The sequence below is a fragment of the Marmota monax genome, unplaced genomic scaffold, assembly GCF_021218885.2.
Source record: "Marmota monax isolate L192 unplaced genomic scaffold, Marmota_monax_Labrador192_F-V1.1 WCK01_AAM20220418_F8-fsc00153, whole genome shotgun sequence".
NCBI classification, from domain to species: Eukaryota; Metazoa; Chordata; class Mammalia; order Rodentia; family Sciuridae; genus Marmota; species Marmota monax.
This window is the reverse complement of record NW_026692146.1, coordinates 106,542-119,550: the sequence shown is the minus strand read 5'-3', so window position 1 is coordinate 119,550 and position 13,009 is coordinate 106,542. Positions and strand designations below refer to the sequence as shown.

Below are 13,009 nucleotides of genomic sequence, written 5' to 3'. Positions count from 1 at the left end.
TGGTTTGTGAAGTAATGCCAGCGAGCCATTAAGTGTGGAGATTTCTTATTGGTTGACTGATGTATCTAGTTTATGCTAATTAAGATAAGCTGTGCAAAATGTATAAATACCTCTGTTGTCCTACAATAAACGGCTCCTACTCCTGCTGTATCAATCTACACAAGTTGTTCGTCACCCCCCGGTTATTTTGCCCAGCCAGCCGGGCTGCAACACTATGAGGTGAATAGAGAGCCTACATCCTGGGAACAAATCTTTATCCCTCACACATCAGACAGAGCACTAATCTCTAGGGTATATAAAAAAAACTCAAAGAGCTAAGCACCAAAAAATAAAAATTAAAAAAAAATAACCCAATCAATAAATGGGCCAAGGACCTGTACAGACACTTCTCAGAAGATGATGTACAATCAATCAACAAATATATGAAAAAAAAATTCATCATTGCTAGCAATTAGAGAAATACAAATCAAAACCACTCTAAGATTTTATCTCACTCCAGTCAGAATGGCAGCTAATATGAAGACAAACAACAATAAGTGTTGGCGAGGATGTGAGGAAAAGGGTACAATCATACATTGCTGGTGGGACTGCAAATTGGTGCATCAATATGGAAAGCAGTATGGAGATTCCTTGGAAAACTGGGAATGGAACCACCGTTTGACCCAGCTATCCCTCTCTGTGGTCTATACCCAAAGGACTTAAAAACAGCATTCTACAGGGACACAGCCACATCAATGTTTATAGCAGCACAATTCACAATAGCAATAGAAAAACTGTGAAACCAACCTAGATGCCCTTCAATAGATGAATGGATAAAAAAAATGTGGCATATATACACAATGGAATATTACTCAGCAATAAAAGAGAATAAAATCATGGCATTTGCAGGTAAATGGATGGAGTTACTAAGTAAAGTTAGCCAATCCCAAAAAACCAAATGCCAAATGTTTTCCTTGACACAAAGAGGCTGATTCATAGTGGGATAGGGAGAGGGAGCATGGGAAGAATAGACGAACTCTAGATAGGGCAGAAGGGTGGGAGCGGAAGGGAGGGAGCATGGGATTAGAAGTGATGGTGGAATGTGATGATCATTATTATCCAAAGTATAGGTATGAAGACACGAATTGGTGTGAATATACTTTGTATACAACCAGAGATATGAAAAATTGTGCTCTATATGTGTAATAAGAATTGTAATGCATTCTGCTGTCATAAATAAATAAATAAATAAAAGAAGTCTAGTTCAACCTTCTTTACAACATGGAGCTTCTGAAGTGGACAAACCCTAATATGCAAGTGCTTATCAAACCTCTCCTTGCATCACAGTTGTTACTATCTCAGCAGCCAAAGCAAGTCACATGGTCGAGCCTAGAGTCGATGTGGGTGGAGCTATACAAGGGTATGAATTCCAGAATCCTTGGTTCTTTGGGGACCACCAATATAGTAATCATTAATTATATATTAACAACAGATATTGACATCTTTATAAGTGTTTTCACATTTATTATTTTGTTTAACAACAATCCAAGAAAAGCCACATAAATGTCATCTATATTTTAAAAAGAAGGAAACTGGGATCAGAAATCTGGACACCTTCAAAATCACAAAACTAGTAAATGGAAAAAGTGAACTAGAAGTCAAATTTTATTACTGAAAGTTTTGTTTCTGTCTACTAATTCACAGTTATTTATTTGTCCAGTACAATCTGTGCTATGTAACTCTGATTTTCACATTTGATCTTTACAGGTTTGGAAAAATTGTTGACAAATAAACAAAGAAATCATCCATTTTTTTAAAACTTGTGTAGTGCTCTTATTACTTTTTTTCCAATTCTTTGGGGGGGGGGGGCAGAGGTGTATATAATTCTCAAAAACGTTGATAAATATCATTTCATAGTGCTACTATCAATGTTTGCTAATCATAAAGCGAGTTCCAACTAAGACAGGATGACAGGAAGTATATACCTTATTTCAATCCCTAAAAAAGGAATTTATTTACACTCTATGAATTTTCTTCTGAGGAACAGAGAATCTTTACTCTAGCCCTATAACAAAGAATTTCAGCCCAAATCTAAATGTCAAGACTAACAGAGTGTATTACTGGGTGGAGTTGGGATGGGAACTTATATAAAAAAATTATATTGAGAAAGTATCCAAAATCACTCACTGTTTGCAATTCCTCAATTTTAGAGTCACAAGCTTAGTCCCAGTTCTGGCCTAAAAAGTGCTACCTGCGGTGCTGTTGCCATGGTAACCAATAGCTCAAGACAGAGATACAAGGAAACTACAGTCTCTGATGCCCATCATGAGCTGGTATCTGCCACCAAGCCCTCCCTAGATGAGGTGCCCTGCTGAGGAATGGCCTTTGCCAGGTCCTGTTGTCTGGTCCCATATTCAGGGACTCCAGTCTTCAGGCGACACTTTTCATTAGAAGACTTAGCTGCCTGGTCCTTTGATCCATTCTCTTCCCTTTCTTTGTTACTTTCCTGGTTTGGAGAGAAATAAGGAAAAGTTTAACTATGCAACAAACTCTCCCTTTTATTAAGATGCCCGTGCAAGAAGCAATTTCAGGCTTTACAGTCAACTACTTTTGTCACCCATCTCATGACATACTAACTTCATGGGAGTGGGAAAAATACAAACACAAACAAATGTCATTGGATGAGAATTAGAACAGTCAGTCAGTCTGACCGTGGGAGCTGTCTGACTGTGGGAGCTCAATGAAACTGTAGTTCTTGATAACTAGGTAGAAAAATCTTCTTTTATACCAGCCTGAAGTTGGAACAGTCAAATCTTTCAGTGCCCTTGATGTCCCTATCAGGATGTCACATACCTTATATTGTATTCTGTGGTACTCATTTAACACATATTGATATTTGGGTTGAGTAAGACCAAAGAAGACAGCAAATCTTCCACCAAGGAATTCACAAGCTGAAAAAGAGAATAAGAACTTGGGCAAATTGAGTCAATAACTATTGCTTAGCATCAGTTGAGGAGCCAAGGGTTTAAACTTGCCTGCAAGTGATTTGTCACTTAACTTTAAGTACATTTAACTGACAAAATATTTCAACTGCCTTGGACTCTCAAAAAATTCTAGGACTCAAAGGAAATTTGTGAAATCTTCTATCTTCATATGGTATTATATTTGAGCTATCCTTTCCAGATAAATATGTCAGGAAGAATTTTTGAAACACTGAACAAATATAGTATGGGCCTTGAACAATCAGAAAAGACTCTGCCCTCTGCCAGATGAATCACTGGACATCAGTTAGGAGTGTATTTCAAATGGTACCAAAAACTCAATACAGTGTTACCAAAATCATCCTTCTTCCATGGATGAAGACAAACTTCTGGGTTTCTCTTTGTTTGCTTTTTTGTTGTTGTTTTTTGTTTTTTGGTAGTAGGAGTTGAACTCAGGGGTGCTTACTCACTGAGCCACATCCCCATCCCCTTTTTTTAAAATTTTTTAGTTGTTAATGGATCTTTATTTTATTCATTTATTTATATGTGGTGCTGAGGATCGAACCCAGTGCCTCATACATAATAGGCAAGCGCTCTACCACTGAGCCACAACTCTAGCCCTCCAGCCCTCTTTTGAGACAGGGCCTTACTGAGGCTGGCTTTGAAGCTGTTGGGTATACAGGCACGCACCACCATGCCTAGCGAAAATGAATTTATTTGCAGAAGTTCAAGGTCTTTCTCGTCTGCTTCCAGTCATAGTAGCAAGGACACCTAGAGCACACTGTTAGAGTCAGTGATTGAGATTTGGCGTGAACAATAAGTGTATTCCTCAAGGGGTCTCCTAGAAATGTTTTCCTTTAAAATCATAGGACTTTTGACTCTCTTCTCCAGTGTAGGAACATTGAGTGTCTTAAAAGCAGAGACTGTCATTTGTCTTTGTGTCCCAGGGCCCAATGTTGGGAATATAGTACACACTCAGTAATGGTTTTATGATGAAAGAATAAAGATTAATTTCTAAGAGAAGCATTTTCTATTTTCTAAGAATGTTAAAGTAAGTTTCCTCCCTGTCAAATTTACAAGAATATGCAAGTTAGAAGGAAATGAGTAATTCGATGTTGCCAGTTATGTTCAACAGAAGATGGGTAAAAGTCACATGAAATAAAATTCAGTGTTTCTCCTGTTGTAAATAGGCATGTAGGCCACTCATTATGCCCCTGGTAGGGGCTGATGAAGTTTATATTCATAATAGAGTAATAAGGAGGAAGGAACTTAAAACTGTGTCATACAACAATAATTTTTTAAAAAATAAAAGTTTATTGAAGAGTCAACCCAGGAAGGACTGGATCTTGTCTTCAAATATTTGAAATTCTGTCCTGTGAAAGAGGGATCCAGACTGATTTGGATAGCTCTAAGAAAGACAATCAGGAGGACTAGGAACTTCTGAAACGAAGACAAAATTTGGGCCAAGACAAGGAAGAATACTAAATGTTGGCAAAAGATGGAAGGTTCTGCATGAAGAGGTGAGGTTCCATACCTCTGGGAAGGTAAAGGACAGACTCAGAATTCTGTGACCAATAGTTACTTCTTCAGAATGGAGTGGATTAAACCTTTGCAAGTCCCATCTAGCTCAGAGGGTCTGTCAGAGCATAATCAAGACTAGAAAAAAAAATCTTAACCATACTTACTAGAAAACGAGCTGCTTGCTATTCGTCCTGCCCAAAACCACAGGTAGGGCCCCCATGAGAGTTTAGACTGAAAAAAAAGAGAGAAATCAAACTCGAATAATTAATAACAGGTGTGGTGACTGCAGAGTCTTATTTTTCTTGCAGAGTTTTTAATGTAGAGATTTCAAATTGCTTAATAATGTTCCATGTTCCTTATTATAGATGAGAAAACAAAGATGATTAAAATGATAAGCTGTCTATATATGGATCTAGAAAGCAAACAAGGGATCTGAGAGCTTAATAATGTAAAACTCAATTTTCTATAAACCTTGTCTGGCTCAACCTCTTATTTATTCAGCCCCATATGCACCAGTATTGATGCTATAAGCTTACAGGGTCAAGTGTTGAATTCATTCTCTGTCCATCTTTTTCTTCCTCCTCCTCCTCCTCTGTGCTATATTCTTCCAAGGTGTCTCCATCAACAAAATGGATAATCCTTTTGGGAGTAGTCTTCTTGGAAGATTCACTCTTCTCTTGTTCTAATTGGTGGAAATCGTCTTTCTTCATTAGGAAACAAGACAACTAGTAACTTAAAAACAGGACACCTTAGGGCAAATTGCCCAGGGCAGTATTTATATAGCTGAGAGGTGTCTAGTTATTTTCAACTAACAGTAAAAACAAGAGTTCAGAGGTAATTACATCCGAAGGCTCATCAGTTCTTCAAGTCCAAGAAAGAACTGTTCAGTACTGTGCTAAAATGGAAGAAACTCAGTTAGTGAAAATGTTTTCATTGGATCTTGAAACAAAAATTCCAGCAGGGTTTCCTGATTGCAAAGCCCACAACTGCTAATAGAAAGTGGCCACTGCCCTGCTTAGAAGTTTCTCCATCATTTTGATTTAAACTGAGAGGCAATATAGGGAGTGTTAAGAGTACAGACTTTATGCAGAGAAAACATTTGCAAAAAAATTATATATATATATATATATATATAAATTCATTGGTGCATCAGCTATTGGTCTCTGTGACTATAAAATACCTGACAAGAATAACTCAGAGCAGGAAAGGTTTATTTTGGATCATGGTTTCAGACTGTTTCAGAGGATTCAGTCTACGATCAGCTGGCTTTAAGGCAGAAACATCATGGTGCAAGGCAAGGCAGAAGAAAGCTGCTTGGCTCATGAAAGCTAGGAAAGACAAAAAGAGAATAGGGGTATAGGGGCGCCTTTCTTTTCAGGGCATGCCTTAGTGACCTACGTCTTCTAACTAGATTCCCACCCCCTAGTAGTCCATTCAGCTATTTGAATGAGGGCAGAGATGGTATGATCCAATTATTGCAATATAAGCCCCACCTCTGAAACCTGCAGTTGCACTGGGAACCATGCTTTCAATATGTGAGCTTTGGGGGAAATGCTGCAGATGTAAACTATGGATAAAAGACAAACCGTTCAATTAAAACATGGAGAAAAGATTTTAATAGACACTTTATCAAAGAAGATTTACAATTGGCAAATAAACACCTGAAAAGATGCTCAGTACCTTTAGAGAGGAAATACAAAATGTAACTCTAGTGAAATATAACAACATAGCCATCACAAGGTCTAAAATTAAGAAATACGAATACCAAGTATTGGGAATATGTGATGAAACACATTGCTAGTGGGAATGCAAAATGGTGCAGCCACTTCAGAAAAGAGTTGGGCAGTTTCATAAAAGTCAAACATACACTTACCATATGATCTTGTAATTTTACCCTTAGATATTCACCCAAGAGAAATGAAAACACTGGTATGTGAATATTCATAAGTTTTAATTTGTGAGAGTATAAAACAGAGAACAATTTTAATGCCCATTAACTGGTGAGTGAACATAATGTGATATGTGTGTCTGACGGAATACTACTCAGCAATTAAAAATAACAGACTACTAATATTTGCAACATCATGAATGATTCTCAAATGCATTGTGCTAAGTGAAAGAAGCCAGACACTGCAGAGTATGTGTTTTTTCCATGTGAAATTTTAGAAAAGGCAAAAATATAATAAGAGAAAACAGAAGTGTTTGTTGGAAATGATGAAAGAGATGAACTACAAATGGACAAATGAAAACTGTTTAGGGTCATGGAAACATTTTAATATTGTGATTGAAGTAATGGTTACTTGACTGAAAACATTTGTCAAAACAAATTTGAGGGGCTGGGATTGTGGCTCAGTGGCAGAGTGCTTGCATTGCATGTGTGAAGCAGTGGGTTCGATCCTCAGCACCACATAAAAACAAATAAATAAATAAAAGTATTGTGTCCATCTACAATTTAAAAAAATTAAAAAAAAACAAATTTGACACTGAAATTAGTTAATTTTACTATATTTAAATTATATCTCAATGAAATGGAAAAGCTTTGGAGCCAGACTACCTAGATTTTAAAAATATTATTATTTATTATACCTGTACCATATTCTCTTCATCTACAAAATAATAATAAGTGAAGCTACCTAAACCCACATCTAAGTAATAAAGCACTATCTTATCTATAATATACGGACTGGAAAAGCTACCCCTTGCCTGCAAAAAGTAGATATTTGCCACTTCTTGGAAATATAGGTAGAAACTTTCACATGAAAAAAAAAAAATAGAACCTCAGGCCAGTAGTAGATGCTGCCCAAATTCAGTTTTCATATGGTATGATGTCCTAAAATGAAGACAAGTGAGCTAAAGACAGACACTCATAGAACTCTGTCAAAGACAAACATGAAACCACCTTGGAGTAACTTCAATAAGACATGGTATAATGAATCTCTACTGAAAACAACCCTTGCTGAAGATGTACTTATTACAAAACGTCATAAACAATACAAAGAAATTGACCATAATTAGGAAGGTTTGGCAGATGAAGATATTGTAAGAGTTCTTAAGTTTGTTGGCAGTCTGTTACCTTAATAAAATGCCTGAGGTGATCAACTTATAAAGAAGAAAGGTTTATTTTATTTCATGGTTTCAGAGGTCTTAAATCATGGTCAGTTAGCACTATTGCTGTTGGGTCTGTGATAAGGCACCAAATCATAACAGGAGCACATTGTCAAACAACCTTCTTACCTCAAGATGGCCAGAAAAAAAAAAAAAAGAGAGGGAGGAAGAAAAAGGGGCCAGGGTCCCAACGTCCCCTTCAAGGGCACACCCCAATGACCTAACTTTTTTCAATTAAGGCCCACTTTCTAAAGGTTCTACCACCTCCCAACAGCACTATGGGCTGGGGATCAAGCCATTATTAACACATAGGCTTTGGGGGACATTCAAGATTCAAACTATAACAGTCCTCATACAAGTATTCAAATAATAGAAAAATAGGAAACTTCAAAATTAGGTTAATACATTCAAAAGTAGTAGGATAAAAAAGAGCAAAGAAAAAGCATGATTAATAAAAATACTAAATAAACTATTAGAAATGATTCCAAATAAATCAGTGATTATTACAAATGTAAATAGATTGTCAGCCGTATATTAAAATGGGGACTAACAAATTCTAAGAACATTTTATGGGCAATACAAACATATGAATACATGCATATATTATATGTACTCATATACAAGTTTAAGTAGTTTTAAATTAATCACCAAATCTTTTTTATTATTTTTTTAAAGAGAGAGAGAGAGAGAGAATTTTTTTAATATTTATTTTTAGTTTTCGGTGGACACAACATCTTTACACAACATCTTTATTTTATTTTCTTGTGGTGCTGAGGATCGAACCCAGCGCCCCGTGCATGCCAGGCAAGCGCGCTGCCGCTTGAGCCACATCCCCAGCCCTTAATCACCAAATCTTATTGTGTAATGCTGAGTTTGTCATTACCAAGCTCAGAGTTTCAAAGGCCTAGAAGACAAAGGGTTAAACTGGTCTTCCACAGGGAGATGAAGTTATACCTGACCCTCCAGGGACCTCTGAGGAGACCTGAATGAAACATTTGTTTTCCCTGACTTAATTAGTGCCAATCTATCCCAGAAGAGCCTTGAGCAAGAAATAGGAAGATATGTTACCCTTTAGTTTCTGATGCCATAGGGCAGTCAAAAAATACCCATTTAAATTTGTTACTTAAGACCAATAATTGCTAAGCATAATAGCATTGAAAAAGTAAATATTACCAGTGCTGTAAGAACTAAAATACAATGTGCAACAACAAACAAAATCAGAACATTTCCAGAGAGCAACTCACATAATCCTGCTGTATTTTCTTTTGTTGATGTAATTAGTTCTGTTTGGTGTTGGAAGTATGGCAACATTTGGTTCTACACTTGTTTGATAGATGATAAAACTAGGCTGAGGCCAAACAGAGCCCCTGAGTATGCTGACGTGGAAGTGTTCTCCTGTGTTTGTCTTGTAGGGTGGGACGGGATTGAGTTGTAGAAAGGTCTATAGGATTTACACAGTCACCATTAACAATACTCAGTGGCTCTCAAACTTGTCTTTATATTAGAATCAGCTAGGGAGCTTTGAAAAAAATTCCAAACATGGGCCACGGTCCAGACTACTTAAATCACCATCTTTTAAATCACCAGACATCATTGTTGTTTTAAAGGCTGCTCAGGTGAACCCACCATATAGACAAGTTTGGAGTCCAGTGCCCTAAGAAGCGAGAGGAAAGAAACTGAAGTTGAAACAGAAAGTCTTGTGTGATTCAGTAACTTGTATTACAGAAAGCTTAAACAGCAAGCTGGGTCCAAAACACCTTCCATGAAGGTTTCTTGCTTTCTGTTTCCTAAGCCTCCTTCTGCTCCACCCTACTTAAAAAGCTTAAATATAAAAAAAAATTTTAAAAAGGGCTGGAGTTTTAGCTCAATAGTTAGCACTTGCCTCACATGCATGAGGCACTGGGTTCAATCTTCAGCACCACATTAAATAAATAAATAAACAAAGATATTTTATCCATCTACAACTATAAAAAATTTTAAAAGAAGGATTTTAATCTCATTTATAGTTGATTTACTCCTCTTAAGACCATCCAAACCCATGTATTTCCAAACCAAATAAAACATACATGTGCACACATCCCATCCTTCACATATCTGGTTCAATCCTGTTATGTTGGCTCTCTAAAGCAAACACTAGTCTCTGTTCCTCATAATAGTTATATACATCAAACAGACAGAGACATGTTTTAATTTAGAGGTTTTTAGGGAGATTTTAAAGGAGCAGGGAAGAGATCTAGCTCACAGTTGATTTAGTAAATGTTTTTTCTGCCACCTAATGGGCGTTTTAGAATATACTATGCAGAATCCATCCTTGTCATCACAGGGCCTGTCATGGAGAGGGGGCTCTATAGCTGATTGAAATCTGTTTTCATAAACCTTGGGAGCACTGCTAACTTCACACCACTACCTAGACATGAATATTCTAGAAGTGCTCTTTCAGTGGACCAAATACTCTCTGTATCAAGCTCTTTTGACTTTAGTTTAGTTCTTATGAACACCTCTGCCTTAAAAACTCCAATCTAGGTTATCAAGGATAAAACATATAATTAGCAGATCGTATACTCTGTCCAACTGTACAATATTGGAGTAACCCAGGGCTCAGAGACTGGGCCTTTTTTCTTTGCATCCCTTGATGCTCCTCTTTGACCCTGTGGTTTAAATACTGTCTACACACAGATGACTTGGACAGTTACATTCTCCACATCAGGGTTTTCCTCTGAATCTAATTTACATGTGCAACTGCATGCTTGACACCTCTTCTTGAATGTCTAATAGACTTTACGATTCTGATTTGTCTAAATCTTTGCTCATGTTTTGAGTGCAAACCCCTCCAATCCACCCCAACCCCCAACGCCCATTCGCAAATTTACATCTACTCCTCTGGCAGTCTTCCCATATCAATAAATGGCAACTCTATTCTTCCAGGTGCTATGGCCAAAAACATAGTCATTCTTGATTCTTTTCCTTTAATCACACCTAACATTAAATCTGTCAGGAAATTTTCTCAAGTATTTCCAGAATTCTAATACTTCTCACCACTTCATTGCCACCACCTGCTCTAAGCCATCACCTCTCACCTATATTATTGCAATGGTCTTATTAAGCCCTCTACATTCTACAGTTAAAAAGCAGTTAGAATTGTTAAAATTACGTCAGACAGGGCTGGGGATGTGGCTCAAGTGGTAGCGCGCTTGCCTGGCATGCGTGCGGCCCGGGTTCGATCCTCAGCACCACATACAAAACAAAGATGTTGTATCTGCCGATAACTAAAAAATAAATATTAAAATTCTCTCTCTCTCTTAAAAAAAAAAAAAATTACGTCAGACAGATCCTGCTACTTGTCTGCTTAAAACTCACCAGTGAGTCACTCAGAGTAAAAGATGAAGCCCTTATGATGGCCTACCAGGCTGTCATTGGACTTCCATCTTGTATGACTCTCCTCTTAGTGACATTTCTCCAACCACATGGCCTCCTCTCTAGTCACTTGAGGGAACACCATTCCTGCAGGGACCTTTGTGCTCGATGCTCTCTCCACAGTTCTTTTTTCTATTAGACTTTGTTCCCTTGTTTACTTCAGGTCTTTAACTCAAGTAGCACCCTGAGCTCCTGTAACTCCTCCCAGGCAACTTACCATTCCTTTCGCCACCACCCTCCACCACTGAACTTCTTACCTCCAGCTTCATTTTTCTCCTTAGTACTTATCAACATCAAAAACATTTCACCCATCTTTCCTCCCTCTTCCCTTCCCTCCCTGAGCCCTTTAGCAGAGTAGGAAAGGTTTTTAATTGTATGTTCACTGGTCTATCTTCTGCTGCTATCTTCTGATGCATAGCTGGAACTCAGTGTACGTTTGATGAATGAATCACATATTTAATTTTAATGGGTGGGAGAAGGTACTCTATAATAGGTTGGAAGAATAAGAACAGCCTTGCAACTGTTTTATTTCCTGATTTTGAAAATGAATATTTTCTCATTACATCTGTGCACTACTCATTTAACTCCTTTGCTGAAACACATAATTGTAATCTATATTAACACTATTAATAGTTCTACAGCTTGGCATTTAACTTCAAAGTGTAATATCTAAAATTTGCAAAGAGTTCTTTCAGTTTTATCTAGACAATGTTTTCAAATGCATAAGGTTAAATTGCAGCAAAGAACCAGTGCCGGGCAATTTACACAAGAGCTCATTGGCACTGTTTGCCTGGGCCACCACTGGCACCCCTTCTGGTTTCCACTTTTCCCTCTTCCCTTGAGATTGTCTTAAAGGCCTAACCTCTGTAAGAGCAGGGCAGGGACCATCAAAACCCCACTTCTCGGCCTTAGACACAGTGCTTCAGAGACAACTGGCCCTAGGGTCTGTGTGTGCATGTGTGTGTGTGTGTACGCACGCATATGTGCAGCAGAAGCAGGATGGTGAAATATGAATAAACACAATGTATAAGCAAACCACTGCTGCTCGATCCTTGAAAATTATTGACAGAGTAGCACTTGGCAAGATTATTAAATCTTTTTATTCATTCAGTGTTAAACTGTATACATGCACCAAATTACTTAACCTGCTTCCCCACTGGGGTGTTTCCCAACTTTTTCTATATGACACTATAGAAAACTTGTTTGAAATTCTGAAAGTGACCAGCCTAGGAGCTCTAGCCACCTCAGGTCCTAGCCAGTTAGGCTCCCAGAAGGCTAAAAACCAACATGAAGATTCAAGATACTGGGTCATCTACCATTTTCTCAGGGGAATACTAAGTGACTATATGAGCTTAGGACTATCTCAAGTACATCACGGGAATCAGATGCAACTGGGTTGTGTGACAGCTAAGGCCTTTAGATGAGCATGATCAAATATGTTTTCTGTTCTGTAATTCATAAACTATTAACTATTAATTAAATTTTAAAAATTAAGTTTTAAGCAATTACTCAAATGACAAATAAAAAAGTTTTTAGACAGTTATGGTAACCCAATGTGATATGAGTTTACTATTATATATGAGATTAGAAATGCAGTATTTTCTGAAGCACTAGAATTAAACTCTGGAAAGTAAGGAAATATTTCCAAGTGGTTTTATTTAAATGCCACCTCAAGTGTGCAAAGTACAAAAGCTTTTCAACAGATTATGGCACAACAATGATAAGCTCCCCAATTTAGTTTACCACAGTACACAAATGCTGCATCATTCTTTATATTTTTGCATCAAAAATAAACAGGTCCATCAAAATCCTACTTTGAGATTAAGAGGTGATAGGTACCAATAAACATAAGTATAAACCAAACAGGTCAAGGAGTGATTAAGGTTTATTAGTAAGCACACAAAGCAAAAAACAAATGAATCTGTCATTTTTTTAAAAATTTTCTGCAATTCTGGGGGTTGAACCCAGAGCCTCGTGCATGCTAATCAAGCGCTCTACCACTCAGCTGT

At 37.4% G+C, this 13,009-nt stretch overlaps 1 protein-coding gene across 1 annotated transcript; it reads right to left on the bottom strand.

Annotated features, from left to right (window-relative positions):
• Positions 1-1,548: 1,548 nt before the first annotated feature.
• Fam177b (family with sequence similarity 177 member B) lies at positions 1,549-5,422 on the bottom strand. Its single transcript, XM_046418926.2, has 4 exons — positions 5,018-5,422; positions 4,646-4,712; positions 2,833-2,930; positions 1,549-2,485 (listed from the first exon to the last, which is right to left on the bottom strand). The coding sequence occupies exons 1-4, from the start codon at positions 5,189-5,191 to the stop codon at positions 2,303-2,305; spliced, it is 522 nt and encodes a 173-aa protein (XP_046274882.1). The 5' UTR covers positions 5,192-5,422; the 3' UTR covers positions 1,549-2,302.
• Positions 5,423-13,009: the final 7,587 nt, after the last annotated feature.